The 20,947-nt window shown below is 45.5% G+C and overlaps 1 protein-coding gene across 2 annotated transcripts in view; it reads right to left on the reverse strand.

The window, feature by feature from the left end:
• CCDC9B (coiled-coil domain containing 9B) overlaps positions 1–20,947 on the reverse strand; it is a 93,060-nt gene that overhangs the window by 6,394 nt on the left and 65,719 nt on the right. For both annotated transcript variants that reach the window (XM_074996978.1, XM_074996977.1), the window contains 2 exons: positions 15,290–15,347; positions 14,182–14,978 (listed from right to left, as the gene is read on the reverse strand). In XM_074996978.1, the coding sequence (XP_074853079.1) occupies positions 14,199–14,978; positions 15,290–15,347 (838 nt within the window). In that variant the 3' untranslated portion in view covers positions 14,182–14,198. The remainder of the gene's footprint in view (positions 1–14,181; positions 14,979–15,289; positions 15,348–20,947) is intronic.

The raw sequence follows: 20,947 nt of genomic DNA on the forward strand, positions 1-20,947 counted from the left end.
ATTATATTTGGATTTATGGCTGTCAATAGCACCAATGCACCTCAGATTTTCCAACCCATTTGAGTTTGGTTTAGTGTTGAGAATCACAGAGGCTTTTGGTCATGGGAAGCTCTGACAGCCATGCCAGTAAGAGATGGACTCAGGACCACATGTTTGATTATGATAAAAACTCTTACATTTGTCATAGGTAGTTTCTGGTTAAGCACGCAAAGCTGGCTGGGCTCCTTTTGAGCTGGGAGTGAAAACAAGAGTACGTGCTATTACCCTAGTCACAGTTAGATCGTTTTCTCCCTTGAGCTGAGGTCAGGGCTTATCCTCTTTTTTTGATCAGGTTGGAGACTTATTGATCCACCCATGGCAATAGTTGGACCCACAATAGTTGGTGATAGTTGAATCTCTGGGTGAAAATTTTGTTCTGAAAATGAACCATGCAGCTGATAAGTGAAACGTCACATCATGCAAAACTCGGAATCAATGTCTAAGAAGTGTAGGTTAGATACTCTTGCGCTCTGATTTCCTCCCTTCGATGGACTTTTACAAACTTTAACGACAGGTAAAGGAGGAATCTAAGGTAATGTAACTTACAAACCAGAGAGTCAGAAAAAGGTGTAAGTTAATGTACAATTGTGACTTTTTATACCTTCTGGCGGGCTTGATTGATTTAAATCAAGTTAAATCATGGATCTAAATCAGGGTTTAAACCACAAAAACCATTGATTTAAATCAAGTTACCAAAAAAGCTAATACAGACTGTGCTTAGATTGCACATAATTTTGGAGTAAGCCCCGTTGGACTCCCGGGCACGTCTGGTTTTTGAGAAAACAACTATAAAATGGGGTTCTCTTGGAAAAGCTGAGTTATGCTGCAGTAAAATAAGGAATAGACTTATGGCATCACTACTGAGGTCTGTGGCCACAGTGTTTCAAAATAAGGGGCATGTATTATGTAATATAAAATGACACTCAGTGGCAACTCTAAATTTCTCTTACTGCAGCTTTCTGTTTTGTATACTTGACTGATAGATTCTAAATGTGGTTAGCTAATCCTTATGGCTTGTTTAAGTAGTTCAGCTAAACTTATTTTCTAGCAATATCCAACAGAGGGAACAGCTTTGGAATTTACTTGTCAAATCACACTTGTACTAAAAGGCATAGAGAGAGTTTTGAAAAATGATGCATTGCAAAGTGAATTGAGTTACTAACCAGTTGATCCACATAGCCATATACACATCTTCATCCACGTCATTTGCTCCCAATAAACAGTTTCCCTTATAGTATTTCATTCTTGCAGTTAGGCCCTGCATGATCATCTTGCACTGCTTACACTTGACATGTTTTCCTTTTATATCCAGGAAATGAATTCCTTCAAAATAGTCCCAGATAGAGTCTCTCATGCCCAGAGGCCATGACAGTTTTCGTGTACCAAAAGTGTGGAGGAATATAGGAAGCTGCGTATGTGCTGAATAATGTCTTCCTTTTTTCTTTCTAGTGCGCTCCATTGTTCCTTTCTGTGCTGTCTCCATCCTTTCCTATATACTGTCTTAAAGACAGAGAGATAATGTCCTAACTAACTCCTTGGGTGGGCTTGGCCAAGGTCCACCACCACAAAAGCACAGAACAGAAGCAATCCTTTCCAACTTGTGTCTTCCTTTGTACGTTACTTCTCAGTCTGCTGAGAAACAGAAATTGAAAGCCCAGAGTTTCCAAGAAGCAAGAGCTTGTAATCAGACTGGACAGACTAGAGTCAATAATTCATTTTTCTGAGAGTGTAAGCATGTAGCATGTTTGTGATGAGATTTATTTGCAACTGTTGTTTTTAGATGAAAAATTTATTACTGATTATTTTAAAAATTCTAATTTAAAAAAAATTTTTTTTAAATCATTTATTTTTATCCACCCTGCCTTCTGGCTCTTTGGGCTCTAAGTTACATTTAAGACACTTAAGATGGCATAAGGTGGTCCAGTATCCTTATGCATTGCCTTTGAATGTAGTCCCATGTCTGTCACTATTAATGTAGTCACTCATATACATTTTTTCACTATAGTTTGCATTCATAAGTCACCATGGTGCATCAAGAAGCAATGGGGGCAGATTTTCAGAAGTGCTGAAGATACACAGGAGCACAAGTCACCTGTGCTCCTAAATCTGTTAGGTACTTTTGAAAACCTCCCCTTAAGTGACTTGTCCAGCTCTGTAGTTGATTGTTGGACTACCTAATTCTGCGGGAGCACTAAATTCTCCTACTCTGCTGTGTAGTACACTAGGGTGTACTTCTGGGATCTGTAGAACTCTGTAATACGTTGCATGATAGTGCAGATGAATTTAAGACTTGGGTGGCATTATCAGGGCCTAGCCCTGTAGTCGGCGTTAAAGGAGGAAGGGAGGACAGCCCTCATGCAGGTTGTCTGGAAAATGGGAAGATGACTGGAAAGCCCAGGAGAGGTATGCAGTGGGCTCTGCTCAGAACCAGTTACATATACCTGAACTTTTCACTCGTCTGAGGGGTAATGGACAGTTATCTCCTTTATTTCCTATGGGTCCACAAAAAACTGAAACCTTCTTTCTGCCAATGATTGTGACATTATTGAGAAGTGTCAGTTTCTGTACACATTGCTTGGTACTGTACCCTTTAGCACTGATTTGCATCAGAAAAGTGACCTCCTATGTCCTCTTCAATCCTGCAACATAAAGGCTACGTCTACACTAGCACACTACGTCGAAGTAGCCTATTTCAACATAAGAACATCGAAATAGGCTACTTTGACGCGTATCGTCTACACTTCGTCCAGGGCTGGTGCCATCAACGTTCAGTGTCGAAGTAGTGACGGAGAACGTCGAAAGGAGCCACCCTGGGAGGAAATGCGGAGCATCCACACACACAAGCACTCCCCATCGAAATAAGGGGCCAGCAAAGCCCCAAGCCACTCCCTTAAAGGGCCCCTCCCAGACACACTCGGCCTGCACAGCATGAGATCCACAGAGCTGACAACCGGTAGCAGACCCTATGCATGCAGCACAGACCCCCAGCTGCAGCAGCAGCCAGAAGCTCTGGGCCAAGGGCTGCTGCACATGGCGACCACAGAGCCCCACAGGGGGTGGACAGAGCATCTCTCAACCCCTCAGCTGATGGCCACCATGGTGGACCCCGCTATTTCGATGTAGCGGGACGCAGATCATCTACACACGCCCTACTTCGATGTTGAACGTCGAAGTAGGGCGCTATTCCCGTCTTCGGATAGGAATAGCGATTTCAATATCTCGCCGCCTAACGTCAATTTCAACATCGAAATAGTTCACAGCACATGTAGACGCAACGGGTGCTATTTCCATGTTGTGCCAGCTACTTCGAAGTAGCCGGCTAGTGTAGATGCACCCGAAGGGTCTTGGTTGCACAGCTCCTGTTGACGTCACTCAGACCTGCAAGGTAGGATCTCTACTGCTGCTTTGGAAACTCCCCTCCCAGCTGCATTTACTCTAAAGTGCTGAGCTTTATTTTTTCAAGAGAATTGAAGGAAAACTTCTGTGCATTTTTTGGGCATCATTTGTGTCTTGGGGGCTCCTCAGGGGATTCCAGGCCAGCACTTCAGGTAAATATTTTTTGCTCCCTAAAGCAGAGGATGAAACCCCTCTGCAGCCTCTCCCACTGGGCCAGCAGTATGGTTTGAAGGTGGGTGAACTTTTTTGTACTACCTGGAGCAGTGACAGACATTAGTAATGGTCATTGTGAAATCCCAGTGCCTAGCTTTGTGTCTGAATGTGAGTGCCTGAATGGAGCTGGTGTTCTGTGGTGATGTACAGATAACTAATACTATGGGAGCTTGTATGTGGCTGTTAAAAGTTAATGCCACTCCAACAAAGGGCATGTTAAGGGACAGATGGAAGTCCCATCCAGAGTTTCTACTGTCACAACGCTGTTAGTGCCTAGGGTCTGGTTGGTGGAATGGGACATCCATTCAATGGCACAGCGTTTTTCAGAAAGAAGCTTATCTTTCAGGGAACTTCCTTGCAGCTTTAGATATTCAGTGATCTTATTATGCCAACTCTGCACACCTCTTCTGGGCTAAGCTTCACGTCACAGCCACCATCTTGCTCAATGGACTGGCTGGGGCTCCTTTCAGAGACAATCAATCGCATTCCTTGGACAGCATCACTGAAGCTGGCAGGACTAGAAGTAGGTGGGAACAAGATTTTCTATTTGCTTGGAATTCTGAGAGTTTAAAATGGAATAGAAACAAATCATTTCAAAACTTTCTGTGAAATTAAATTCTGAAGAATTCCTTTGGGGTAAACTGGAATGATTCATTTCAATGCAATCAAAATATTATGTTCTGATTTTTGACTTTTAAAAATTTTATATTGGCTATATTAAAAACATTTACATGAAGTCTTTTCAAAGGAGAAAAATCAAAATGCTCCACTCCTAAAACGATGAACTCTTCCACTTGGACCTGATTGGAAAGCTCCGTTCAATTATTTTTTACCTAACTGAAATTCTGTCCATATATTTGCAACATGCTTTGCCTTTGAATAATCAGCATTTTCTGACAGAAACAGTACACCATTGGCCATTTTCTGACTTGGTCAAGACAGGACCTGCCTCTTCCACTTGTGAGCACAATACCTTCTGCAGTGTTCCCAATCAGAGGGGTGAGAGACTGGTGCTAAAAAGAATTTGAGCCTCTAATATAGCAATTTAGAGAACCGTCGTTTAGTTTATGGGGTTACGCCCTACACCATTTGTCCTCTTTAATGCTGATCATACCCCATGCTGTCTTCCCTCGTACACTGGTTACCTTCTCGCCTTATTACTGCACTCCTCTGCTTCCTTTACATTGTAGGATTCTCCCTGACTCATGCCCCTTTAGCAGCGTTCCTCTGACTTCTGTGTCCATGTGTGGAAGGAATTTTGTTTTGTGCACCAATATGGAGATACGTGACACACCACCTCCATATTGGTGCATGTAACAAAATTAATTCTGCAAAGTTAGATGCGGATTGGGGCTCAGGGTTAGAGGTGGTGAGGGCTCTGGTTGTGGGTGCAGGCTCTGTGGAGGAGGCTTCAGAGTGGGGCCAATGGGTTTGGAGTGCAGGAGTGGGCCCAGCGTGGGAGGTTGGGGAGGCAAGCCTGGATGAGAGGATGCTCAGAGGTGGAGTTGGGGGTGTGGGAGGAAACTAAGGTGGTGGAGCAGGCTCAGGGCTGGGGTTCTGGGTTGGAGTGCTGGGTCTGGGAGGGAATTATGGGGTTGGGGGCTCAGGGGTGTGGGGTCTGGTGGGGAGTTAGGGACTTAGGCTGGGGCCGGGGGTTGGGGTGCTTACCTGGGACAGCCCCTGATTGGTGGCAGAGGCTAGGCACCATGCAGGGACAGAACTTTCCAGCACTTGTGGTGACATCTCCAGCCAGAGGAGGGAGGGATGGGGGCAGGAAGGACAGTGTGCAAAGCTGCATCCCCTCCACACCAGGAACAGCTGGCCCAGAACACAAGGGCTTTGTGGGCTGTGGCCAAGAGCCCTGGGCTGCAGCCCCTAAAGTCCCTTTCTTAATCTAGTCCTGGTGCTGGGACTGGAGGAGCACATCTCTCCCCTGGCTGTGGCAGCTCCCTGCTGCTGCCGCCGCAGGACCATATCTCCCCGCAGGCTGCCAGTTCCTTAAAAAGAGAGAGGAAGCAAATAATCAAGGCTGGTGTGCCATTAAGATTTATGGTCTGCACCGGCGGTGTGCAAAGTGGGGGGGTGCCCCCCAGACAGGGCATGGCATTTTGTAGGGGGCAGCGCAGCTTGATTGACTCCCCAATCCCCATGACTTCCACTGCCTCCCCAGCCTTCTTATTCCCCCCCAGCCCGCAGCTTCCACCACTAGCCTCATCAAGGGCCAGTCGGAATATTCAGAGGCCCTGAGTCAAATGGTGGGGCCTCACGGTGTCCGCATGGGGGGGGAGGTGGTGGAGGCTGCAGCAGGAGTGACTGCTGTGTACATGCAGGGCTGGCGGTTGCCCACGCGGCAGCACCCCCCTTCCTGAGTGCCCCCCCGCCTCATCCTTTCCTGTGGTCCTCCCCCAGGTTGGGGGCCCCCAGCTGATTGCAGGGCCGAAAAGGAGGGCACAACAAAAAAACGTTTGCTCACCCCTGCTGTATGCCAGTGCTTCCAAATGGTGATCTGCAGAGCCCCAGGGCTCTGCGAAGTGCAAATAAGGGTTCCACAAGAAAACTCCATTACAATAGCTGGCTCCTCTGCAGCTCCCTGCCGTGCTGCTGCTGAGAGAGTAGAACTAAATTTGTTTCGTTTAATGGCTGGCAGGGCAGTGGGAGGGATCCAGCCATTGAACCAACTGAATTTAGTTCCCCTTGTTTCAGTGGTGGTAGGGCAGGGAGTCGCGAGGAGCCCCTTACTCACTCTGCTACCCGAGCAGCCACACCCCTCCAGTGGGCAGGGTTCAGCTCACCCCCACCAGTGGAACACCTCTGCGAGCCTTCCTTCCGCTGAGGGCACATGACTGCCCTGCACAGGTTCCCCACACAGCACCATGGATGGGTTAGTCCAGGACCTGGTGTGGGGCTGAGGCAGGTTAATCCTGGGGACAAGAGTGGCAGTGGGTGGACTTGGGGCAGAGAGAGGTTAAGCCTGGGGATGGAAGTAAAGCATGGGGATGGGGGGGTGGATTTGGGGGCTAAGGTGGGTAAGGGGCAGATGTGAGTCTGAAGGGAGCAAAGCCTGAGAAAGGGGTTCCACAAAATTCTTTTGAGTTTAAAAGGGTTCTGTGGCCAAATAAAATCGGGAAACACGGCTCTACGTACTGGAGAAGTACCTGCATGTCAAGGGGAACACAGACCCATCAGACCACTGCCACTCAGTGGTAGCTAAGCTCCTCAGCTGCTGCTGATTGCTGGCTCAGTAACAATCCAGGCATAAAAACACTGCAGATGAGAGCAGAGAGGTAGCTGAGACAAAGACTGCCATGAACAGAATGTTTCAATAGCAGACTGGTAGACGCCCCTCAGGCCTACTTGAGACAGACTGATCAAAAGTGAGTCTACGAAAGGAGCGAAGGAGATTAGGTGCAGGGAAGCAGCAAGAGATTAGAAGAAACCAGTTTGAGCAGCATAATGCAGGGTCCCTTGTCTGGAACCCAGAGGGGTGGGGTGGGGAGGCTGCTGCCTTTCTGCCAGGGCAGTAGAAATCCTGGTCTACTGAACATATTAGCTGCGTCTACACGTGCACGCTACTTCGAAGTAGCGGCACCAACTTCAAAATAGCGCCCGTCGCGTCTACACGCGTCGGGCGCTATTTCGAAGTTAACTTCGACGTTAGGCGGCGAGACGTCGAAGTCGCTAACCTCATGAGGAGATAGGAATAGTGCCCTACTTCGATGTTCAACGTCGAAGTAGGGACCGTGTAGACGATCCGCGTCCCGCAACGTCGAAATTGCTGGGTCCTCCATGGCAGCCATCAGCTGGGGGGTTGAGAGATGCTCTCTCTCCAGCCCCTGCGGGGCTCTATGGTCACCGTGGGCAGCAGCCCTTAGCCTAGGGCTTCTGGCTGCTTCTGCGGCAGCTGGGATCTATGCTGCAGGCACAGGGTCTGCAACCAGTTGTCAGCTCTGTGTATCTTGTGTTGTTTAGTGCAACTGTGTCTGGGAGGGGCCCTTTAAGGGAGCGGCTTGCTGTTGAGTCCGCCCTGTGACCCTGTCTGCAGCTGTGCCTGGCATCCCTGTTTCGATGTGTGCTACTTTGACGTGTAGACGTTCCCTCGCAGCGCCTATTTCGATGTTGGGCTGAGCAACGTCGAAGTTGAACATCGACGTTGCCGGCCCTGGAGGACGTGTAGATGTTATTCATCGAAATAGACTATTTCGATGTTGGTTGCACGTGTAGACGTAGCCATTGTCATGGAAAAGGTGAGGCCATAAACAGCCTGGCTGGAATCCTAAGAAGCGGCAGCTGCAATCTCCCACAAAGGACTGGTGGTGTGGGAGAAACTAAGCAGCTGAGTACAGCACCATGCATGGCCATGACACAGCAGTGGCTGAGAAAGGTGCTCTGGGCCTTTATTCTTCTGTAATAAACTAAGGGGAAATGCCACTCAGATGTAAATGCTGGGGTGATTGTCACTTGTTCGGTTGCTTGAACTGTTCTCTGATCCTGGCTCATGCAGAAACCCATGTCTGAGAGGTAATGCTGCATCTTCTAGCAGACTCATAGTGAGAGAGGCAAATCACTAGTAATCCAAACCTGGTGCGTTTCGTTCTAGGGGATGTGGGGATTTTTGCAGAGAAAGGAGTTTAGAGCGACTTGGAGGGAGGAGTTACCATTACTGAACTAGTCAATACTCTTGGCAGGATACCAACATTGCCCGGCCGAGCTCTCCATAAATAGGGCTGATACTTTGGCCTAAATTTTCAAAATCAGCTATTGAGTTTTGATGCCCCATTGAAGACTGCCTTAAAGAGGCCTGATTTTTTTTTCCAGAGGGTGGCTCAGCAAATCAGTCCCCTGTAAAGATGTCTCCAAGTAAGCATCCAGAATCTCTAGTTAGTCTTGAAAATCCTGGCCCGTGTTTCTATATAAAGGCAGCCCCCACGTTATCTCAGCATCTCTGTTCAATAGCATTTTAAACAGCACCGACCAAGGTACCAATGATATGTAGTCCCTAGAAGGGAGGGAAGTAACAGAAGCTGAAGATTTTATAGCTGAGTACCAATGGTGATAAAGTTTGGCATTGCTCATCCATGTGACATAAAATGCAAAAATCCTGAAGCATTTTTGCTTTTGGTTGCAAACTGGAAAGGGGCCCATTCCTTCCTGAAATTTGGACGGTGAGTATGATTGTTTGAGTAAAAGCAGGGCTGTTTTCCAACAAATAATGGGTCCATTTTCAGGCAAAACAGGGCCAGCTTTTGAGCAAAACCTGATCAGTTTGTTCACTGCAATAGGCTTTCCACTGAAAACATGCAAAAGGTCCTATTTTTCTCAAGACAAAAATAAGCCCGTTATGCAAACTGTTAGTAAGAAAAAGCCTGGAGTATGTTGTGTGAAACAACCAGCTTTGCTCAAGCTCCTGAGGAAATAAAATTGAATTTTGCAGAGCTCTGTGAAACATGGTCTGGAAAATAATTTGTGTGCAGACCACTGAAACCCTGAGACTGGGTGGGGGACAGGGAAACTACTGCAATCACCCTATGATTTGTTCTAGGGATGCCATGACTGTCGTTACACTTCACACTGTGTTGATGTAAGAAATGGAGTGACTGCTGACTGTACCATGATACGCAGAGAAGCAATTCTGCTGAGTTAGCTATTAGAAATTTAGCGTCCAGCGCATTACATCTCTCTCTGTGCAACAGATATTACTGATGCTTTAGAGTTGGATAACGGAGTTAAAGGCGGGATCTCTCTCTCTCTGTCCACCATCAGTAAACCATGGCAAAATATTACACTGCCTGTACATGGGAAATCTGTCATGCCAGGGAACCTACATTCATGGATACAGGGGCAAAGCAAGAATGAGATGGGCAGGGTCTCATTTTGGATGTGTGAGTAGTCAGGTGTCATTATCACAGGTCTCTTAAGTCAACTAAATAATTACAGTAAAGCAATTGTCAATTCCAAGCGGGCAAAATCATTTCATTAGTTAAATGCTATTTTAATTTAAAAGATAAAAACAACCTGTGCTAAAGTCAGAAGACTTTGCTGAAAGCTGGGAATGGGAGACAGGATAGATCACTTGACATGTGTTCTGTTCACTCCCTCTGGGGCACCTGGTATTGGCCACTGTTGGAAGACAGGACACTGGGCTAGATGGCCATCCTGATGTTCTTTATGTTAAGGAACACAGGAATTGCCATACTGGCTCAGACACGTGCCCCCTGAAATCAGGCATGGTGTCTCTGACAGCGTTCAGGGCCTAGAGGCCTCTTGCCATGGAGAATGTGAGACAATTCTGCACAGTGTGAAAAGGTCCCTTTACTCCTTTTACCTGTGTGGGGTGACATTCTGGCCTCCCTGAAGTAGGTTTGCAATTGAATTCACTGGAGCCAGGATTTCACCTCTTGCCTTTTGATAGTCCCCTTATTCCCTCTACTATCCAGGCTCTTTGTTCCTAGTACTGGGTGTTCCTTCTACTGTGCAGTTGAGGAGATGGGACTAGACCTGTCAGTCACCAAGCAAAATGTTTAATTCCCCATCAGGAAAACCAGACCCATACTTCCTGCCTACTGAAAAGCACAGTTTTCTCACGTATTACTTCCTCCTCCACAGTGTACGGAAAAGCCCATTTAAAACCCTCATGCTGGATGTCTGCAGAACTGTTGTGATCTGTCTGGTGAGAAGTCAGGCATGAAGGAAGTCACATGCTCTACTTGTTCTGCATCATTCAGCAGTTAAAAGCACAAAGGCATCTAAAGCATTAATGGGGTCTTGGTTAAAATATTGTTAAAAAAGGAGAAAAGACAAAAGATTAAACTCCTGCAAGTCAAATAAACTGATCCAACTAAGGTGTGATTGATTTCTCAGGCAGAGAAATTGTCTGGATCCTAAGGAAATGCACCATGTCCTGCTTATATGTGAGTCAGTCACTACAGGCTACGTGAGCTGTCCTTGGTGAAATCAGCCTTTGGGAGGAGAGAACTGTGAAACCCCAACAATAAGCCATGAAACACATTGGCTTTCCAAAACCTTGTTATGCTCAGCCATGCTCAGCCAACCTCAGTGGGGGGAGAGGCTCTCTGATGTTCAAATCCCAATTGTAAAAGGAAAGCCTGGATGAGAGAAAGAGACATATTGCAATTTGACACCTGATCTCTCTTCCATGTGTATCAAAGCTCATTCCAATGTGGCAATTACTTAGATTTATGGAGTCAGTTCAATGGCAGATTGCTTCTATTTGTATCAGATGGCTCTGATTCAGAGGAAGCCAGTTTAGTATTCTTGATCAAAAACAGATCTCTGATTTGTATAATGGCAATGTGTTGTTTTCAGTGTTATTTTTTTATCATCTTCTTTATTACCCAAGTGTTTTGCTTGCTTTTCTGACTGCACCAAGGATTTTTATAGAGCTACATGAAATGACACAGGGGGCTTTTCCTGGGTGGTGACAGTCAGTTTGGAACCTACAAATGCATAACAGTATTTCAAATTGTTGCTTCAAATGTGCAGTACTTCGACTCTGTCAACACGAGTGTCTCCTGACATTGTGCTTCCCAGTCTTCTGTCTTTGATAGGCCCCTCTGGAATTACTTAGTCTTCCTAAGCCTTGCACAGTTTCAATAACTTTCTGTCACGTGCAAATATTTACCTGTGTCCAAATCCTTAACATATTATGTATATTGTTCCAGTAAGCAAAGCGTGTAAGTATGTGATTAAACACTTAAGTCCCACTGACTTCCCATTGACTTCAGTGGGACATAAGGAGGTGCTTAACCTTAAACGTGTTTAAGTACTTTGCTGAAGGGAGCCTGCATCAAGGACATGTTTAAACGAATCTACTACCCACCAAGTGCCTTGAAGAAAATTTATTTCCCACTCTCTGATTCCTCTTTGCCAGTATCTAAGCCATGGATATACTACTTCTCACTCCATGACGATTTATGTTAATTAAACTAAGTCAGCTGTTCTCCTTTAGCTGCTATTTTGTGATCATGCTTGGAGAATTCTAGCAAACTGGGGAGGCACAGTTTTATTTTACAGAAGCCATACATACTGGTTTGTCCTGCTCATCTCATGCACATCTCATGGTTGCTAAGTCTCCTTGTAACGATTGTGTAAAGCTGATGGGACCCTGGTCATCAACAGGTGGGTTGAAACTGGATTCTAAGGGGCTACTGCATGAGCTAAAGGCCAGCTGGCTCTCAGCTAAAGCTGTGGAACAGAGACTTCACTCTCCCTTGTCAGTGGTCTCAAGTGCTTCTCAATTACATACTTCTCTCAGCTGAGGAAGCACATCCCAAGCTTCAGAGACCTCCCAGCAGTTCATCTTGGCTGAGTCCCCACTTGTAAAGCTGACAGACCTTGGTCATTGGCAGATGCAACTAAACCTGGGTGCTCAGAGGCTAAAGCCATGTGCCTCTACCACATGTTCTAAAAGCCAGCTTGCTCTCAGCTAATGCTGTAGAACCAACTTCACTCTCCCTTTCCCAGTGCCTCTGGATTACACCTGTAGCCACCAATTTGAGACCAAGTCTGACCTCGTATATAACACAGATAGCAGAGCTAAATGATTCCTTTTGAACTAGAGCACGTTATTTTAAATCTAATCTTGACTTAAAACTTGCTTGTGATGGAAAAATCCACCCTGACCCTTGGTAAACTGTGCAAAGGTTAATTACCCTCACTGTTTAAAAAGAATGGCTCTGATTTTCAAATGGAATTTGTCTAGCATCAACTTCCGGCCACTGCAGCTTGTTATACTTCTGCGAGATTGTTTTTACATATTTGTTCCCTGTGTAGGTATGCATAAGCTAACGGATTCACCCCTTAACCTTCTCTTTATTAAGCCCTTTGTGTCTATGACTATTAGGCGTGTTTCCAATTCCTAGATCATTCTTTTGGTCTTTTTCTCAGCCCTCTGCAAATTATTGATGTTCTTCTTGACTTGTGGACACAAAATCTGTGCATTACTTCCCGCAGTGGTTGCCTAACTTCAGTAGGTTTCAATTGTAATGACTGTACAATTCCCAGAACCAACTGCCTAGAAGTGTGGGGCAGGGGGGTGTCACCCCCATCCCAGTGAGTCCCTTCTTCCTCCCACCCCCAGTGCTTTTGTGTGGCCTTGAAGCATGACTATCAATTAAGTCTTATATTTGACTTAGGCAGCCCCAGTTCAGGAATCACAAGAAGAGATCCACACCTCCCTGAAGCTTGGCATTAGGTGCAGAATGTGATGGGGCTTAGCACACATCCCTCTCATCACCATCTTCTGTGGGCTAGCTAAGGAATCCCCTGCCTTGTATGCTGGCTTTGTGGGATCTCCTTGTAAGGCATCTCTCTCCCCAGGCACTGTATAGGGCGCCTACATGCTTAACCCAGACTTTGGGGATCACACTGTTCCAGTGACTTTCCAGACAGGTGAAAGTTAGGTGTGGATTGGGGCTTTAGGCTCAGGCCCTAATTTATCAATTTGTACTAGCACCTTTTCTGACACACCAATTTGTGACAATGCCTCATCCTCATTACCTGAGAAGAGCAGTTCTGGAGCAGGTATCTCCCTTGACAGTCTCTGGGCTGAACATGTGCAAAAAAAAATCATTCTGCTTGTATGCAATATCCTTATCTTCTCTATTTGCTCCCTTCACTGGCTGGTAGTCCTGGGGCAAACCAAATCTCTCAGAGACTTCCTGCTTCTGATATATGGATAGAATTTGATTATTTCACTTTATGTCTTTAGCTCATTTGCTCCTCAAACTACCTCTAAGTTCTGCTTACTCACTTCCATCTTGTGTTTTGCCTGCCATAGTTTGTACTTCTGTGATCTTCAGTTGGGCTGGATTTCCACTTATTTGAGAAGCTACATAGTTAGCTTGAATAACATATCAAGCTCTGCAATTTAACCAGAGTGGATTTTTTTTCTAAATTCTGTTTAGATTAAAACATCTGTAGAGGAGGAACTTCATCATCCTTTGTTTGTAGGCATATTAGGGTTGCCATAAAAATATATTATCCTTTTCATTTGCACTTCACAAACTGTGCAGAGAATCAGATCACCTGCTAGCCTGATTCTCAACCTATTGCAGACAAGAGGAGCCTATAATATGAAGAAAGATGTTGTTGGAATGGCACTCAATGGGCTACTAATTATTCTAGCTGGGATCACTCAGTCAGAAGTAAAAGTTCATGCAATAGGAAGTACGAACCTCTTCAATGGTTGAGCCCTCCCTACATCTCACCAGCAGGAAGGAGCCATGGGGCAATCTTCTAAGGTTTCTCTCTTACCGCATTCCAGTAGCAGGTCACTGTGATGTGGAAATACAGATTTTCACGGTAGATTTGTGTAATTTGGAACCATGGGGGTGGGACAAATTGGGTGGAGTTATTGTTTGCTCAGACTTAAAATTCATGAGCATATTTGGGCAAATATTTAGTAAATTACTAACCTAAAGAAAGCTCAGCTACGGACCTGCCTCATGTCTGCAATCAATCAAGTGCACCTGGGATTATTAAGATCTCTCCATGAGCTATGGACCATGCACTCACCTTCAGTCTCTTGCAATTCAGTGTATTCTCCTTGAGTTCTGACTATCAACACTGTTCTTGTAACTGCACTTCTCCAGCTGGTCATCTTTCCTGTTCTGTGATTTTGCCTCATCCTGCTGAGAGACCTCTGTCTTGTCTGAGATTTCTTTCCTAGGGGATGAAGGATCCCCTCTGTGTTCAAGGCACGTGGCTACTTCATCTCCTTTCATTGGAACCTTTTGCTGCTCGGTATCAGTGTGGTGGGTCACTTCTTCCTCTCTCCTAAGTGACAGTCCTTTGGCTCCATTACATCTACCGCATACTGCCTCTTCCAACTGTCTGTGGAGGCTTTCTGAAGAGTCCTCAATGGGCTCCCTTTCTGACAGATCATTTTTCTCTAAGCCGTTTCCCAGGGGAGTTGAGGTGCTGCCCCCAATCCCAGGTCCAGCAGTACTTGTAGTGAGGCTTTGGGAAGTGCTGCTGTTCATGCAGCTGTCCTGCTGGGAGAAATTGGCAGTGCCAGGCTTCCCTGTGTTAACTTCCAGAACTCCTTCCTGACTTAGCTTGGATTCTGGCTCTGAGTCACCCACACTGGACACTGCCACTTCCTTGCTGAGGCACTTCTCTGCCTGCTGCTTCTCCTTCTGATTGTCATGTGTAGACAGAACTTTCCCACCTCTCTCCCCTTTTGTTGAGAAGAAAAGGTCTTGGGGCCTTTGCTGGTCCATGTTCTCTTCCTGATGTGCCACACAATTCTGTTCTGCCAGCTCCCTGCCAGCTGGAAATGGGCTCTTCAGCGGGTCAGCGTTGGGGGATCCCTTGCATGAGAAGAGAGAGATTGAGTTGAGTTAATTTAAATACGAATATTCAGTTATATTGTACTTCTCCTCTGAAGACATACGGTTCCCAAGATAAGTATTGGCCTGATTTTCAGAGTGGGAAACTGAGCCATAGAGAAGATTAAGGACTTGTCCTAGGTCAAAAGGGGGGTCTGTGACTGAGTCAGATGCAATATCCCAGGTCTCCTGTCTCTCAGTTCTGTGCTTTAACCAATACATCCCAATTGATCTGAGACTGCAAGTTATTTGGAATTAACTGCAAAAATTGAGCAGATTTTTTTTAAACTCACCTGGTTATCAGGCTCGTCCTTTAGAAAGGGCATGTCCTCATCTTCCTTCAGATCCCATCTGTCAAAATAAAACACAGAACTTGGCCTGTCAGCTCTTCAAATGACAAAGCACCCTTCCCGTCCTGAGACAGAGACAGGAATCCCTACACAGTCATTTAAAGGTCAAAGGGATGAACTGCTGGGTGGTACAATGTATGCCTGAGCCAGGGAATTAGACACACTGACTGGAAGCTGAACAACTTAGCTCTGTGTCAGGACACAGCATTAGCCAGTTATCCAGTGGATTCATTGAATAACCAAGATGCCACAAAGTATGACTTCACAGTACTTCCTGGTTACCTTTGCTGAGTTAATACAATAGGTGTTTCAGACCCTTTCCTGGGATTGAGATGCTGACTTCCTTCTGTTGAATAGATTGCCTCTAAGATTCATAGCACAGGAGAAAACAGACTCACAACCTATGCTTCCAAGGAAAGAGTAGGGCTGGGCTTTGACTGACTACGGTACCTGGTAATCTGTTGTCCTGATAATCCCTGATCTCATGCAGAGCATGTGATACATGATCAGACAGCTCTTCAACATGACAGAATGAGCAGTGCCCTTTTGGGCCACAAGAGGGCAACATGGAGGTGAGCCTTGCCAGAACCCACAAACCTTACAGCTACAAAATACCTGAGTCCAGCTGGCCTGAGGAACAGTCCCTGGGTTTGCAGCTCTGACTCCCACTCCGTCCAAACAGCCCTACTCCCCGCTCCAGACATGCCATCTAACTCGGAGCTCTGCTATAGATTGCTAAGCCATCCCCCTGAGAGTAAAAATGTGCCTGGTCACCTGGCAAGGCTGCAGACTGGCTATGGTACAATCCCTGTGGAAAAGCCTCTCAGTAAATCAAAATTGCAACTGTGAAATACTGATTTGAAAGGTGTGGACCAGCCATTGTCTGAAGTCTTCAGCCCTGCTACTACTTTCTTTTCTAAATATGCTCAGCTTCCCCAGACTTGCTCGCCCGTACTTGTCTGTGTATTGATGACACCTTACAAAGCACTTCACCTAATGAGGAGGAACAGCTCTGTGACCACTTAATCTTAACATTCTAACCTACTGAACTCGTACAATCTAGTTCTTCATACAGGCTGTGTCTACACAAAGACAAAACTTCGAAATGGCCATGCAAATAGCCATTCTGAAAATTACTAATAAGGTGCTGAAATGCATATTCAGCGCCTCATTACCATGCCGCCAGCTGCGGCTCTTTGAAATTGCTGTGTTTCGTTCCCTCGCAGCTCGTCCAGGCAGGTCCTTTTCAAAAGGACCCTGCCAACTTCAAAATCTCCTTATTCCTATGAGCTCATTTCTGAGTTCAGCTGGCCTGAGGAACAGTACCCTGGGTTTGCAACTCTGACTCCCACTCCATCCAAACAAGTATTGGGGATCAAGTCAGGGGAAGCTGAGCATATTTAGAAGAGAAAGTAGTAGCAGGGCTGAAGACTTCAGACAATGGCTGGTCCACACCCCTCAAATCAGTATTTCACAGTTGCAATAATGATTTATTGAGTGCTCATAGGAATAAAGGGATATGATATAAGACTGTCAGGGGAGATACCTGCTCCAGAACTGCTCTTCTCAGGTGATGAGGATGAGGCATTGTCACAGATTGGTGTGTCAAAAGAGGTGCTAGTACAAGTTGATAAATGAGCGCATAGGAATAAGGGGATTTCAAAGATGATGGGGTCCTTTGGAAAAGGACACCCGTCTGAATGAGCTGCATGGGAGCGAAAGCAGCAATTTCAAAGAGCCGTGGCCGGTGGCATGCTAGTGAGGCACTGAATATGCATTTCAGCGCCTCATTTGTAATCTTCAAAATGGCCATTTGCCTTGCCATTTCGAAGTTTTGTCTTAGTGTAGACATAGCCACATGCATCTGTCGTTAGACTAATCGCATATGCCAGTTGTTTCTTCTGATGTCTGCCACTGTTTCAGCTTTTTTCTGCTGACACTGATAGGCTCCATGTGTTTCAGAACTCTCCCAGCTACTGCGTATGTGAAAGGAGATGGTGAAAGGCCAGACCGCTCATGGCTAGGCCAACAAATAAGAAGATATGCTGAGGAAGTAAACAACGTTGGTGTCTAGCATTCAAAAATGGGTACCATTTTGTGTGTGGTGAAAACCCTACTTCTGTATTTCTAGATAACACATACATACTCCCTCAATGAACCATTTCAGACTAGACTGAGTGAAGCCCTATATATATATATATATCAGAGAGAACATACCAAAGAATTATATTGCATCTGTCAGGGATGGCTGAGAAGACCTACCACATGGTCTTTTGCTTCTATTTTCCAAGGTTTTTCTGATAGCAGCTCAGCTTGCTATTTGTACAATACAGGCTTTCAATAACTGTAGAAATTAATAGCTATTACTGAAATTATTTGCTAATATAGTTTCAGTAGTTAACAGAAAAGCAGGGTCTCCTGCACCATGCCCATTTTAGATAAAAAGAGGGGATGTAGCACTGGTGTAACTCTGCTGGGGTTATTCACACCTCTAGTTGCTTCATCTCTCTTGATAAATCTGGGCCAAAATATAAAAAATTAAAGCATTTTTGAGGCTATGCAGAGTCCCATATTCTCAGAAGTGCATGTGCACAACTATAACACCTGTGTGCAGTCATGCCAACTGTGTCAGCAAATGATGCTCAGGGACTTTGACCCTCAGTGAAACAAAAGCCACTTTACAGTACTCTGGCAGCCCAAGGGGACCTTAAAGTGGCAATCAATCATATTTACACCCACTTTAAGGTACTCTTACACAATTGAGCAGTATAAAATGGCCTTAATGTAAATGACAACCAGAAGTAAGCAGTCGCACAAGTTTGAGCCTAATGTGGTAATTCCATTTCCCTCTTAGGGAGACTGCAGCAGTAAAAACAATGACAAGATTTGTGTTAGTTATGCAACCTATGCCTCTGGCTGGATGTGAGCATTCACTGACTACCTTTCTCTCCTGCATTAAACTCCATTTGCTATGCACAGCACTTACTTGTCATAATATTAATGGTCACAAAGTGACTATGGTGCAACCATGCATGGTGGCTTCTTGGCAGTTATTGAGTTATTATCCCAACTTGGATTTTGCTGAGATTAAATGTCACACACAAAGATGGCAGTTCAGGTAAAAGCACCAAGTGTGATACCTTAGATGGCCTCACATCAGACTTCTGGAACTGAGTGGGAAACATCCATCTATCCAATTTTTCATTAGAATTACATCCATCCTTTAAATACGTGATTGTATTGGATGACTCAGTTTACAACACTCGAGAGCCCGTATGATCTAGTCAGTGCTAAGTACTGGCTTCTAATGCTGGCTCTCCTACTGGCTCACTGTATGGCCCCCACATAAATCACCATGCACACATTATTAGAAGTGAGCTCTCATGTAGACAGTGGTTATCTCCTTTTTATAGATGGTAAAAATTGAGGTAGTGAGGTTAAAGGACAGATTTTCGAAGTGTGGCCTCTGGTTTTTGATGGTTGTCTTTTTGGACTCTCACGATCTGATTGTCAGAGGTGAACCCACATTGTTCTCAGCAACTCTGAAAGTGTGGCTTTAAGGTCTAAAGATGGCCACCAAAAACTGGAGGTAACTCTTGGAAACTTTGGCCTGCAAACCTCTCTGCCTTATAAGTTTCCTAATAAGACCTCCTTACTTAGTTGTCTCAGAGAGGTATCTGTGCAGAATCAGCACTGTTTGTAAGTACTCTGTGCAAATAAGGCATTATGGTCATTTTATTTTTTTGTACAAGTTGGGTCCCCAAGACTTCACAGAATAAAAAAATTTGCAAGAGCTAACTCTGTTCTTAATTGTACTCTTGTGAGACGCATTGGGCATATTATTAGAGAGGAGAGTTTGGCTCTGACAGCTGGTGGTAAATACTGAATAATAGCAGCAAAAAAGAAAAATGGAGTGAATAGTGATGGGAAAAATGACATTTTCCTGCTGTGTTTGGAAATAAAATGGATACCTGCAGGAACAGCTGGCTGGTCCTACAGAGAGGCAAAGCAGAAGAGACCAAAAGAGCCATGACTCTTTGGATGGACAGAGAACAGGCTGCTATAAAGTGAACGGATAGCAGCGGGAACAATGAAAAGGGGACTGGAATTAAGCAAGGTCCATGAGGTAAGACGAAAGGCTAAAACCAAGGAGCACAATCTGAATTGCTTCTGAAATGAACAGAGAGCCAGTGGAGCTCACTGAGGCTGTGGGGATGTTTTGACAAATCCTTGATCCCATGTCTATAGCATTCCCAGCTGGAGGGTAGGGAATTGGTATCTATGCCACGCACTCCTTGTAGGTGTTATATGGTCCCCCTTTTTTTTTCTAGCTTAAAACAAGCTCAATTTCTATATATTGTACCTGAGAAACAAGAGGTGGAGTCCAGAGTTACTAGAGCAGTAAATGAAAATGAAGAGATGTGTAGGGTGGAACTGGGGAGAAGACAATAAAGATTGTGTGGCAGACCACAAGCTGCAAGAGTCTAATAGAAGGCATGCACATGGGGAACTGGGTCTGTGCCTTCTTACTCCCTAATTATGCTTGCAGCTGGGGCTTGTTAAGGACCAGCTGCAGTCTGAGGCCAATCAGGTATCTGCTGCTGGAGTAAGCCTGCTGGCTCACTATAAAAGGCTTCCTCTCCAAGCAGGAGGGGAAAGCTGTGGAGAGATGTACAAGGAGGAAGAGGCTAGAGCAGAGCATGGTAGGGTGAAGTGGCCCAGGGAGAGGTTGCTAGGTTAGGGCAGGGGTAAGAACCCCACTAACAGCCTTGCTGTCTTAGGGACCCTGGGCCAGAGTCCCCCCCCCTTCCCTGGGAGGGTTGCCCCCCTGGGTAAACAGGGGCAGCCCAAACCCTGTAAGGGGGTCTGCTTCACCTGCCTGTGGTGAGAATAGCTCAATGAGCAGTGATCCTTGCTTTTGGAAGTATCCAGGCAGCAAAGGGGCTGCTGTGAGTCTCTGGGGCACATATGAAATCACTAAGAAGTGCAGAAACCCCCAGGGGCCTGATAGGGGCCAAATAAGGGTTCTGTCACAATAGGAAAAAGGAAAATATTGATGTAGTTGTGGGGATAGTATCATGATATCATGTAGGATCCAAATTCCTTAAGTATAGCAGTATCTCATTCAGGGATACTTATGGGAGCCTCAGTTCCTCTTGAGGAGTGTTAGCATGACAGCATGCCCCCACACCTGCCTCAGAGAAATGTTCTGAAGAAAGTATTTGTTCTCCAACTTCTGAGGAATAACAAGCCGATAAAGGCTATGAAGCTTTTCAGGAGAGGGACTGCCACTGTGTTCTCTGGATGGTACCTACCACAATGATGTCTTGACCTACGAGTAGGGCTCCCAGCTTGTACTATACTACAAAAAATAAAGGTGAAAGACAAGTCAAAACTACTCATTAAATCACATGCTTTGAACCCTCCAGCAGAGGCCTCTAAAAACTGTGCTGCATAAACTGGTTAGCTGAGGTCTAGAGACCAAAAAGATGGCTAGGGGCAAATGAACAAAGAAGGTTTTTTTGGAGAATTCTCTCTCCAAAAGCAAGAAGCCAGACCACAGATGTCCATCAGCTCACTCTAAATCTGGCCAGTTTCAGG

Source organism: Carettochelys insculpta, chromosome 6, assembly GCF_033958435.1.
Source record: "Carettochelys insculpta isolate YL-2023 chromosome 6, ASM3395843v1, whole genome shotgun sequence".
NCBI lineage: Eukaryota > Metazoa > Chordata > Testudines > Carettochelyidae > Carettochelys > Carettochelys insculpta.